This window comes from Mus caroli, chromosome 16 (assembly GCF_900094665.2).
Source record: "Mus caroli chromosome 16, CAROLI_EIJ_v1.1, whole genome shotgun sequence".
NCBI lineage: Eukaryota > Metazoa > Chordata > Mammalia > Rodentia > Muridae > Mus > Mus caroli.
In genome coordinates this window covers 89,976,165-89,988,656 of record NC_034585.1, presented here as the reverse complement: position 1 = coordinate 89,988,656, position 12,492 = coordinate 89,976,165, and the positions used below count along the sequence as shown (strand labels likewise).

Below are 12,492 nucleotides of genomic sequence, written 5' to 3'. Positions count from 1 at the left end.
TGAATTCTTTCTTCTTTGCCTTCGATTTTCCATGGAGGACATGGAAAACCTTTGAGTTGTATCTCAGCCAGTCCTTCATGCTGGATTACCCAGGAAGTATTCACTGAGCAGTCATTGCTCATAGGTCACTCTCTTAGGAGATGGCCAAAGAACGCTGAGGTCGGGAAGACCCACCCCTGTGCTATAGATGTGTGTCAGGAAGACAGACAATATCTTGAACTTAGGACTGATGGACGTTTTGGGATTCCTGAGCAAAGGGGGTCAAAATAGGTCATGAAAGCTTCATTCATAGCTGTGGCGATGCCTTTCCAGCTTCTTCCATCTCCCTTGGCCTCCTCTGTCTTCCTCAGCCATCCCCTGGCCTCTGGCATGCTGCTGTGTATGCCCTGCCTGTGCTGTTTGGGCAGCTGTGTACCCTTCTTCCTTTCTTTGCCAACAAACTCTGCTCTCCCTTCAAGACCTCTTTACACTGTTCCCATCTGCATGCCGAATTCGGTAGCAAATTAATCCCTTTTCTTATGACGCCTGACCACCTGTCTCTTACCCCACACTTATGTTTTACTCTGTACTCCCTAAGGCATGCATATGTTTATTTAAATAGAGACAACAGCATTTGATTCTAAAGCAGAAATGAGATGCAGCGGGCTTGTGACCCAGACTCCTGGCCAATCAAAACTCAGATTGAGTGAAGTTAAAAATACACAGAGAAGACTAAACATATATGAGGAAAGAGTGAAGAAGTTCTGATGGCAGGCTTGGCCACAACGCTGTAGTCAAGCCTCTACTGTGGCTTTGAGCTTCCTGGTAGTCAAGATAAAAAGTGTAATTGGGAGGAAACGATTAAAGTTGTTTTATAGGAGAGGTAAGCTTATCTCAGCACAGAATCCTAGAAGCAGTATTCTTGGAGACTGTAGACCCGGCTGCCTCCCTGCAGCCATTGTGGCTGAGCATTGCAACAGCCCAAGTCTTCTGACACATTGTGAAAAGGCTGAGTGAGTTACACTAGAGTCAGCCCAGGGAAGTCACCAACAGACACTGGGGACTCTGGTGGCTACACCAGGCAGGGCTTGTAGTTCTCAGAGCAGCAGAGTGCTGGCTGATAGGCACCTCCCCAAATATGGCATTGCTGAGCTGGCTAGGGAAATGGGCAGAGGACCAGGAGTAGAGTTCCCTCTTCCGGGCTCTGTTAGCTGGACAGCGCGTTGTTATCACACCAGCATTTGTTATTGATGAGACTGTGTATGTGTAGATTACAAATTGTGTGAAGAGCACATGATGCCAATGATAATTGCCACTTAGTGGCAGGAATCAGAGGATCATGGGAGTTGCAGGAAATCTCAGTTCAATAGCTCCCTTTAAACCCAAGAAAAAAATATTCAGAAAGATAAAGACACTGTCCCAGAGTCAGCTGCACAGCTGAGAGGGGCCAGAGCCAGTGTCCAGAACTGCAAAGACCCCACAGTTAAGAAGCTATAACCAGTCCTCCACACAGCACTGCGTTAGAATTCTGGCTTTCCACAACACTTTGTGGAGCATCTTGGGCAACTCTTGGCATCAGGAGTCTTCTCGGTAGAATGAGAACAGTCAGTGTTTCCTGCAGTGTATCTTGGCAGGGACACATTTCCCCGAACGCTGTGTTCTAGTGCCCGATCTCGAGTAAGCAGCAGATGTTAGCTGCCATCATTTGATTTTGTAAAACTTCAGTCTTACATACAACCCCACGTGGTTTCCTCAACCACCATCCAGCCATAGGTTCACAGATAAGATGAACCCCAACTTCAGGGTTTCAGTTCTCTTGTTTGGTGGTTGGCACAGCAGGAGTCCAACATAAGCATACAGAAACATGATGTAATGGGCGAGGTCACCAGGAGTGCTTGGTAGGGTGACAAAGCAAGATGAAGATTGTGTCAGCAGCCATTGTAGCCTCCTAGGTAGGGAGAAGGGGCAAGGTGAGAGGGCAGTGTTACCCTGTAAGGGACCACGTTAGAAAGGAAGCCTTCTACATACCTTCTGTTACTTGAGAAAAACAGAACTCTGATGGTAAAACCTCAAATTTATTTTGAACAATAACAAGAAATAAAGAGAAATAACATTCAGATGGCCAACGCAGGAGGAGGGGATGAAAGTAAAATGAAACAGACCAATCTTGGGGTGGAACAATGGCTCACAGCAGTCGAGCGCATTGGTTGCTTTTGGAGAAGACCTAACCTCCATTCCCAGCACCTCATGGCAGCTCACAACTGCATATGGCTCTAATTCCAGGGCAGCTCATGCCCTCTTCTGGTCTCTGCTAGCACTGCACACACCCGGTGATGACATATGGAGGGGATACCTGTACACATAAAATAATTATGAGAAAAATGAATTAAATTAGATCCAGGAAAATATGTGGAAAAAAAGCAGGCAAATCAGGGACAACAAAGTCTGAAAATTAGAGGGAACGATAAAATAACTTTCCCAAAGCAGTTATGTGGTGTTTATAAAAGCATTTTACACACACACATACACACACTAAAATAATTAATAGTAAACAGCTAGAATGACACATATTAATCAAAAACTAATAAAAATCTGGGAAAAAAGTAAAAATAAAATATTGACAAGATTTCAGATAGAAACCCATTAGGGGATGGCATAGGTTTGTCATTTAATACTAAATTCATATAAAAGGCATTAGGATGATAAATTTATATTAACCTAGTAACATAGCCTCAAAATAATAAATAACAATGACGTAAATGGTCAAATTCATTTCAGTGAGTGAGTTTGATTTTCTCTCTCTCTCTCTCTCTCTCTCTCTCTCTCTCTCTGTGTGTGTGTGTGTGTGTGTGTGTGTGTGTGTGTGTGTAACAGGTAATATATACTTTTAAGCACCCAGAGTCACATTTACAAATATTGCCATGGTCTCAAAGGCCATCCCAAAGGTGAGCCAACCAGAGTGTTAAAAATCAATGTTATAATCGATTGCTCTCTAGTCCCAAGAGGACAGATTAAAGTAAACCACAAACCATCAATTAAAAATTTGAAAGTTTCAGAAACATCTTCCAGGAAGTCCTTCTCTTGGAGTCAGAATTCAGTGTGTGGCATTGAGCAGTTCTGCAGTTCCCGCCATCTCCTGTGCCTGCTTTGTAAGTGGGATCTACCCATATCAGGAGGCCAGATGTTCAGTCCTGTTTTCTTAGGGTAGTCTTAGATACACATTGGCTGACTTGCCCCAGGCCTGGCTTTGTGAACAAAACTCTTACACTAGTCCTTAGATATGGCCTAGGGGTGACATTTTATTTTATTGTATATTCCACATTTTTCATAGTCAAGAGTGCCTTTTCTATTGGGAAGGGACAATCATTGATAATTTCTCATCTATTCAAATCAGGTTAATCTTATTCAATTGGAAGTGTATGCCCGTTGAAGGAGCTGTTTCATGATAGTGTATAGTCTGCTATTGACAACACAGTTCCCTTTTCCCTAATTCCAGACACTTATCTGTTAATACTCAATGAATCAGAATCTTGTTTCAGGGAACTAGAAGGGTCTCCCTTTTATATATTAATTAATGTATTGCTTAGCAGATGGGGGGCTCTCAACAGCTAGTGCCTGAAGGCCAGAGGGTGACTTGAAGGAGTCATTTCTCTGCCAGAACTGTGTGGGTCCTGGGGATCAAACTCGGATTGTCAGTCTTGGCTGCCGATGTTTTTACCCACTGAGTCATCTAACCAGATACAGCAGAGTGTTTTTATGACTCTCTCCTGCCTTTCTCACACACATTTCTCCCACACATCGACATTAAGAATAACATAACCCAGGAACTCTATATGATGGTGTGCTTAGATGTTTTAATATCCAGTTGGCTAAAGTTGAGGTCATAAACATTTGGACTACAAGATACAGAAAAGAGTGGAGAGTCTCGGCTCCCTCTCCTGGTGCAGCTCCTTGCTCTTTTGCTGTCCTTGGAACCATAATGTCATGGCTATTTCCAAAACAGTTCTCCTTTCCAGGAGGAGGCTGAGCACATAGCATCTTATCTTATCACCATTGGCTCATGTTTTGTTGAACAGAAGCACCTCCGAAAAGCTCTTAAAATAAGAGATAAATCAGGCTTTTGTGTACAAAGGAAGAGGCAGCCCTGGAAACTAAATAGATTATTCATCTTAGCAGAGTTGACTGTGCAAACCTCTTGTGCGAGTGATTTCTTCTCTCCGGTTGTTACTGTTGGCCAAGTGCTTTCACATACTTTATCTCACTAACTTTTCAACCCCTCCCCCCCACCGCCACCGCAGCCGTTCATTAATTAGCCAAAGGAAAATAAGGTTAATTCCAGAGAAGGTAACATTTACACCCAGTCAGAGGGGGTAGTTGGAGTCCAAACACGCATTGCTCCAACTCCCGAGAGAGCCTTACCCTTTCATCAGTGAGCTCTCTGTGCTTGGTGTAATTAAAGACACCGCTCAATGCCTCAGAAATTCCTAATGACTCTGATATTCCACATTGTAAAGTCTGACCTCCTTACTAAGGTGCTGTGATGGTTTGTATATCCTTGGACCAGGGAGTGGCACCATCTGAAGGTGTGGCCTTGTTGGAATAGGTGTGACCTGGTTGGAATGGGTGTGTCACTGTGGGTGTGGGTATAAGATCCTCACCCTAGTTGTCTGGAAGTCAGTCTTCCACTAGCAGCCTTTGGATGAAGACAGAACTCTCAGCTCCTCCTGTGCCATGCCTGCCTGGATACTGCCATGCTCCCACCTTGATGCCTTGATGATAATGGACTGAACCTCTGAACCTGTAAGCCAGCCCCAATTAAATGTTGTTTTTATAAGACTTGCCTTGGTCATGGTGTCTGTTCACAGCAGTAAAACCCTAACTAGGACAAGTTGGTACCAGGAGTGGGGTTTTGCTGTGATAGGCCTGACCATGCTTTTATTTGAAAGAATGTGGATTTTGGGACTTTGGATTTGGAAAGCAGTGGAATGCTTTAAATGGGGCTTAATGGGTCATCCTAGTAGGAATATGGAAGACTTTGTTGCTGGGATTGATTTGAACTGTGTTGACCTGGCCCAAGAGATTTCAAAGGAGAAGAATTTCAGAATGTGGCATAAAGACTGGTTTTGTGGTATTTTGGTGAAGAATGTGGCTACTTTTTNCCCTTGTCTGAAAAGTTTGCCTGAGGCTAAGGTAAAGAGACTTGGATTAATTGCATTGACAAAAGAAGTTTCAAAAAAGCCGGGCAGAGACTTTGTTCTCTGGTTAAGTCTTATGAAGAAAAGTTTGAACAAGCATAGCAAGCTTAGAAAGGAAAAATATAAAATATACGGTTTGAGTATTAAAGGAGTACCAGGAAGTGAAATGGAGCAAAATCTTGTGTTCTAAGAGATAAAGATTAAGGGAGTGGGACCTTGGGGCAAGATCCTACCCAGCTAAATTAGATCCAGGCATGGTGGTACACACCTTTAATGCCTGCTTGTGGACGTTGTACATCGTGGTGCGCACTAGGCTCCGCACCACGATGTACAACGTCCACAAGCAGAGTCTTCCACTAGCAGCCTTTGGATGAAGACAGAACTCTCAGCTCCTCCTGTGCCATGCCTGCCTGGATACTGCCATGCTCCCACCTTGATGCCTTGATGATAATGGACTGAACCTCTGAACCTGTAAGCCAGCCCCAATTAAATGTTGTTTTTATAAGACTTGCCTTGGTCATGGTGTCTGTTCACAGCAGTAAAACCCTAACTAGGACAGGTGCTTACTGTTCCCTTCCATGTGACTCCATCTGCCATCTCCATCTGCCATTGCCGTCCCTCATCTCCATTCTCCATCTACCATCTCCATACGCCATCTATCTCCACCATCTCCATCCCTCGCCTCCATCCCTCGCCTCCATCCCTCACCTCCATTATCTGCCATGTTCCTCTGCCTCCTCCATCTCTATCCCTCATCTTTGTGGCCCATCTGCATGCCCCTTCTTCATCTCCAGCCTCCATTTCCATCCCCTCTTTCTTTGGGAAAACCCACTGATGCTTCCCTTTGAGCCGAATTAGCTATAAGCAGTAAGTCCAAGTCAGCTATGCTTTATTTCAAATGCCCTGGTTAGTTGTTTGTGCAAATACGGTTACTATTTTGTTCTTGAGTGTCTATGTACATATGTAGGTATGTACTTGGAGGCCAGAGGACTTCTAGAACTCATCAAATAGGTCAGGCCAACTTACCAGTGAGCCCCAGGGCTCTATCTTCCTCTGCTTCTGCAACTCTGGGTGTTCACATGTTCCCTACTAGGACTTGATGAACTCAGGTCTTCATGCAAAGCAGACACTTTACAGACTGAGCCATCGCCTCAGCCCTATTTGTATTCTTTTCGTAATCTATAATGAACACTCTCTCCTTTTTTTAGTCTTTGTATTTATTATTTAATTTTATTTTTACTTACTCACTTTACATCCTGCTCACTGCCCCCCTCCTGATGTCCCCTCCCACAACCCCTCCCCCTCCCCCTTTCCTCTGAGCAGGCGGTATTCCCCCACCCTGGCACTTCAAGTCTCTGCAAGGCTAGGCACTTCCTCTCTCACTGAGGTCAGACAAGGCAGCCTGACTAGAAGAACATATCCCACGTACAGGAAATAGCTTTTGGAGTAATCTTCACTCTAGTCATTCAGGGCCCATACAGAGACAAAGCTGCGTATCAGCTACATATGTGTGGGGAGGCTTAGGTCCAACCCTGTATATTCTTAGGTTGGTGGATCAGACTCTGAGAGCCCCAAGGATCCAGGTTAGTTGACTCTGTTGTTCTTCCTGTGGAGTTCCTACTCCCTTCAGGCCTGCAGTCCTTCCTCCTGTTCATCCATAAGAGTCCCGAAGCTCCATCCACTGTTTGGCTGTGGGTGTCTGTATCTGTCTGAGTCAGCTGCTGTGTGGAATCTCTCAGACAACTTGCTTCTGACTTCAAGAATAACAGAATATCATTATCAGCGTTAGGGGTTGGTGCTTGCCCATGGGATGGGTTGATGAGCAGCCTCTTAAATGTTTTATAACTTTCCTTTATATACATGGACCAGTAAGTTTTCAAGGGGTGACTTTTAATCTTATACATTTTTTTAAATGAATGAATAAAAATGGACAAAATAAAGATGGGAGGAGAAAAAAACAACCAAACAACCAAACAACAACAACAAAACAAACAAACAACAAAAAACCCAGGTCTCTACTGGAAACTGAGCCACAGTGGAAGCAGACCAGATTGTCTTCAACCTGGATGATGGAGATCTGTGGGCCTGGCTCTTTTAGGTCACTCCCCAGGATACTGTTTTCCTTGCTGTGACTCGCTGAGCTTGGCCTCAGGCTTTTGCAGTCTGGAGAGGGTGGACATGGGGGACTGGGGAGGTCCTGCGCTGGGGCTGACTGGGCTGCCATCAGATTTGCCTTTAGGAGTTGATGGAGTCTGCCTTCCTCCCCTTTTAGATCCTACTCTGTGGAGCACAGACCATGTCCGACAGTGGCTGGAGTGGGCAGTGAAAGAATACGGCCTCCTGGATGTGGACGTCTTACTATTTCAGAATATCGACGGGAAGGAGCTGTGCAAGATGACAAAGGATGACTTCCAGCGGCTCACGCCGAGCTACAACGCCGATATTCTTCTCTCACATCTCCACTACCTCAGAGAGAGTAAGTATAGCTGTCGCCATGGCTGCAGACCCAACCTCAGTGGGTTCAGACAGGGTGGTCCCGGGATCCTCTTGTCTGACCTGAGAGGACCACACAGCGGAACTTCATGAGGTAGATCAACAACGCAGTCTCTCCTGGGTTCCTAAGACCAGGGCGATGGAATGTGGCCACCTTCACTACTTTCCATGGTGCTCCAAACTGGAAGGCAGAAAGGGCTCCTTCTTGCTGGGGACGTGCTTAGTTAATTCCGCTGAGCGGCACGAAGCCCCTCCGCCCATCCAACCTGACCACAGAAGGCGAGTTTTTTTTCATTTTCTATGGAGAGAATGGGTGGTGCGTTAGTCAGCAGTGGCGTGAGCCTGAAGGACTGCTGCGTGATCTAAACTCTGACAACTCTAAGCATGGTCTGAAAGGATCCCAACTGTAACAGGGTGGAGCATCTCCCTTGCTGTTGTTGCCTGGCACCCATACACTTCTCTCCTGTGTGGGGTCATCCCATTTAGTGTTTAAGGTATTTCCCGTACCACAGGGTTTAGATGGTTCTAGCAGCCACCCCCACCCCCACCCCCGCCGTGCTATTGGCAGGAGGTGTATATATTTTCCTCTTTTTTCCTTTTAATTCCATTTTTTTTTTCAAGACAGGGTTTCTCTGTGTAGCCCTGGCTGTCCTGGACCTCACTCAGTAGACCAGGCTGGCCTCGAACTCAGAAATCCGCCTGCCTCTGCTTCCCAAGATTAAAGGCATGCGCGCCTGTGCGCCACCACTGCTCGGCCCATTTCTCTTTTTAGGAAGCTTGTTCTCCATCTCTTTATGCTCAGTGCTGCTCTGTGTCTTGTTTTGCAGCTCCCCTTCCACATCTGACTTCCGACGACGTTGATAAGGCTTTACAAAACTCTCCACGGTTAATGCATGCCAGAAACACAGGTAATGCCAGCCCCTCTGACCCCAGGGCACGTTTAGGTTCCTACCTACAGGTGCATGCTTTAAAGTGAAACTCACAGGTTAGGGGTTAGAACACAGATGTGGGAGTGAAGCCATTGGGTACCTGAGCAGTTCCCGTTATTTCCACTGTAACCCCGTAGGCCATAAAAGGATTTTTTTTAACTATCATTCTGATCCCCCAGCATGCCCCAGTGCACCAGTATCATTGCCTATGGAGACCAAAAGCTCTCTAGTATAAATGGCCTCCAGACCTGTTGCTCTCCATTTTCCTTCCTAAAGCAATGTTTTCTGGGACTCCTTGGTATTTCACAGACAGCTCTGGGTGTTGGACTTGCCTTGGTTTTATATTCGGCACAGATTTGTATGTTTGCAAAGGGCAGTGGGAGGAATATATCACACTTTATATAAACCTGAGGGAAACTCTTTTGCCATTTCGGAGAATACACAGCTGGCCCCGGTCCAGCACCTGCCTTCCTATCTCTAACTACAGGTTCTATCTACACTTGTGTCTATCGCATGCCCGAGCCTTGCAGGGCTGGACAAGGCACTTGGTCCTGATTAGCCTTCCCTCCATCTCTCAGTGTATTTGGGGTTCTCTTTGTATAAACGTGTTACCTATGTTCCAAGTACACATCTACCTCCCGTCCTGATGGCATCACTGGTGGATGCAAGGCCATTTTCTGATCACCCTCTGGATTAGCCAAGGACCACTTCCTGCCACACGCTACCAGCCCCCAGCTAGGGATGAAAGCATCAGGAGCGGGGAAACCTCTTGTCCCTTGCAAGCAAGTGAGCCCAACCACTGCTCCTCGTCCTGACTGAGTAAGATAGCAGCTTACCAGTCATTCTCCTTTTACTTTTAAATGTCCAGCATCTTATGAATTGAGCCTCAGTTGGCTCACTTGTAATAAGTAGCTGGTTTACCTTGGTCTTCAGTATTCAAAACCAGTGTGCTTTTCTTAAACGTGACGTGAGGTGTTCTGAGCTCCCCCTTCTCTATCTGTATCACACATATGAATATGCTAATGGTCTTGTGGCCAAAATTAGCAAAGAACTTGGTAGAATCAGCCCGTCTCAAGAAACACCCTAGAGCCTCACAGACTCTTAACATTGCACGCATTTAGAAATTCTTTAACAGTGACTAAAAATTCCACAAAAGTTCAGAATTCATTGATTTTTTTAAAAATTATAGCCAGATATAGAGACAGTCAAAGGACAAGGATGATAAATTTCTAAAGGACTGAATGTCAAAGCGAAAACCTCCTCATTTGGGGAGATGACCATTGATTGAGGAAAATGTGGAGAATCGTGTATTTGAGTGGAGAGGTGGATTGATTTTTTAATACATTCCATGTAGTCTTAGGGAACGTGTGTACACTTCTTTCCAAAATCTGTTAAAATATTTTGTGAATCATATACGATTGTCAATAAATTTAATAATATCTGTGCCACAGATAATTTTAAATAAACTTAAGATTGCCAGTGGGACACGGGTGGGGCTCTGTCAAGAAGCCCACAAAGAAATAATAAATAAACGCAGCATAATATTTCATGCATGAGGGAGATGCACTCGTGTCTGAGCAGAGCTCCTGTTTGCCCTGAGCTCCACTGAAGTTTCAAGGCCCCCCCACCCCCTGACATCACAGGGCGAGGTGCTGTTGCTCAAGCTGAAAGTCACCACAAAGGACCTTCACACTTTGTCTTTCCTTTTGTCTGCAGGGGGTGCAGCTTTTATTTTCCCAAATACTTCCGTATATCCCGAAGCTACGCAAAGAATTACAACTAGGCCAGGTATGCTAACACCCCATGTGATTGCTTCATTGAGAGACTCCCAGATGCCCTGCTTAGGCCCAGGACCCCAGCCTGTAACCCCAGGAGCATGCTCTGGACCTGACAGGCAGTGCATATAGCCAGTCTTTTCCCTGGCCCTGTCGAAGGGCAGCTGAGATTCAGAGATGCTGTATTCAGAGTCCACAGCTTGGCTCCTCTACTGTGGACTCTGAATACAGCAGAAATCAGAAACAGATCAGGGCCTTAAGTAGTAGTGTCAAGTATTTGAGCCAATGCCTAGGATAGGAACCCCTTGCACTCTCAGTTAAGGGGAGGATTAATGAGCAGTCTGTCCTTTTGGGTGAGAAAGCAATTCCCAAATCGCTGATGACTGATTCTCATCACTACGCGAGAAGCCATTTTTCAGAGGAGAAGCATCTGGCATATAATATTTACATCGGCATCATACTTTATGTCTTTTCCGATGATTGAATTAGGTAATTAATCTACATATCATTCATGCAAAAGTAAACATTTACCTAATGCCAAGCACAGAATTGGCCTCTGGGAGTGGAAAGCTGAAAGCTGAACCAGACTCCAGGCGGTGTCTGTCTGCAGAAAGCTCGCTTGCACATTCCGCTAGGCTTATGGGTTGGTTGAGTGCCTCGTCTGGGTCTGACATGGGGGAGCCGCAGAGAGCCGCAGTGGTAGGAAGGCTTATCACGACATTCTAGGAGATAATTCAGTAGTGTTAACTTGGCGCCAGAGACAGCCAAGGACTTGTCAGTGTTTCATATGAAGCAGTAGGAGCTGGCAGCTGAGGTCCAGAGGCCTGGGTGTGGACGGAGTCAGGCTCATATGAACACAGTCAGGAAGCCTCCTGGGGACTGGCAAGATCCCAGAGGAGAAATCAATGTTTTCCAGGGAGAGGACACTGAACAGGGTATATATCACCGTGACACACCATCCCCTCATGGGGACCATGACTGCCCTGTAGGTCAGAACTCCTCATACCAGCCTGAACACTGGGGAATCACAGTTCCAGGAAGTGCACTGCATTTCCCAGACTCCTACCTTGGTCCAGCATGCATGCATGTCTTCCCCAGCCGATGCCACCCCTCCTTGGCTCTTTGCATGGCCAGCTTGCATGAGTCTAGCTGATCTGATCCCAGGCTTGGGAGCTCTTTCTTTCAAGGGAGGAAGACACAGTAGGGCTAGGAGCTGGCTGAGGGGTGGCCACAGGGTCACTTCCTGGGGCTCTTCATACCTCACCCCTGCTCCAAAGCCACCACAGTGATGTCAGGCTAGTGATCTCTTCTCTGATCTGAGAAAGCTTTGTTCCCAGAAACCATGAGAAATGGCCCAAAGTCCTCTAAGGCTCCTGTCATGTTAGAGCTCAATAAAGTAATGGACCAGACACAGTCTGTGTCCTAAATTCTTATCAGCCCCCAAAACACCACCAGGAGCTTTAAGGATGAGAAGCAGGGGCATCCTCCTGTCCCTGACTCCAGGGCTTTCTGAACATGACACCTACGTGTGTGTCTTGTGCCACATGGGGAGCCTCTGAATGGTGGGGCATGAATGATGTAGGAGTATTTTTTAAAAAGGCTTCTACCCAGAGCTAAAAATAAGTAAATAAAATCTCCCTGTGGAACATTTGGCCTTTAAGATTAATTAGTCAATTTGTAAATTACGTTTGTTTAAAGCCACCTCGGGAATGCTGTTGGCTGAGTTTCAAGGCCAGGGTGCGCGAGCCACTGCGGTAAACAGGTTGGCGAGACAGGACAAGGGACCCTGTCTGTAGGGCTCACAGGGTGGTGCTGTTACTGTCTTGGTTCGTTTTCTTCACCAATTAAGAAATCAAAAGGCAGGGAGCACGACAGACAGCAGCAGTGGGGGAAGTCTCCCAGCAGACAAGAATCAGCCCACAGAGAATGACTTTTGTCAGAGGTGAGGAAAACCTCAGCAAGGCACAGAGAGACAGACAGACCTGCTGCAGAGCAAGCAAGGAGGCTTCCTCGTCTAGCGACAGAGACTGGTGCTCCTGTTCCTTGTGTGTCATTTTCTGCTCCATCTCTCTAGCTTAGCACTGTGCACAGAGGCCAGGAAGCACCCAGAGCTGACCCTGG

The 12,492-nt window shown here is 46.1% G+C and overlaps 1 protein-coding gene across 8 annotated transcripts in view; it reads left to right on the top strand.

Moving 5' to 3' along the window:
- The window catches only part of Erg (ETS transcription factor ERG), a 101,418-nt gene that overhangs the window by 72,790 nt on the left and 16,136 nt on the right, over window positions 1-12,492 (top strand). For 6 of the 8 annotated variants that reach the window (XM_021184500.1, XM_021184501.2, XM_029470514.1 and 3 more), the window contains 3 exons: window positions 7,447-7,650; window positions 8,495-8,575; window positions 10,313-10,384. In XM_021184500.1, the coding sequence (XP_021040159.1) occupies window positions 7,447-7,650; window positions 8,495-8,575; window positions 10,313-10,384 (357 nt within the window). The remainder of the gene's footprint in view (window positions 1-7,446; window positions 7,651-8,494; window positions 8,576-10,312; window positions 10,385-12,492) is intronic. The other 2 variants (XM_029470515.1, XM_021184503.2) reach the window with 1 other exon arrangement.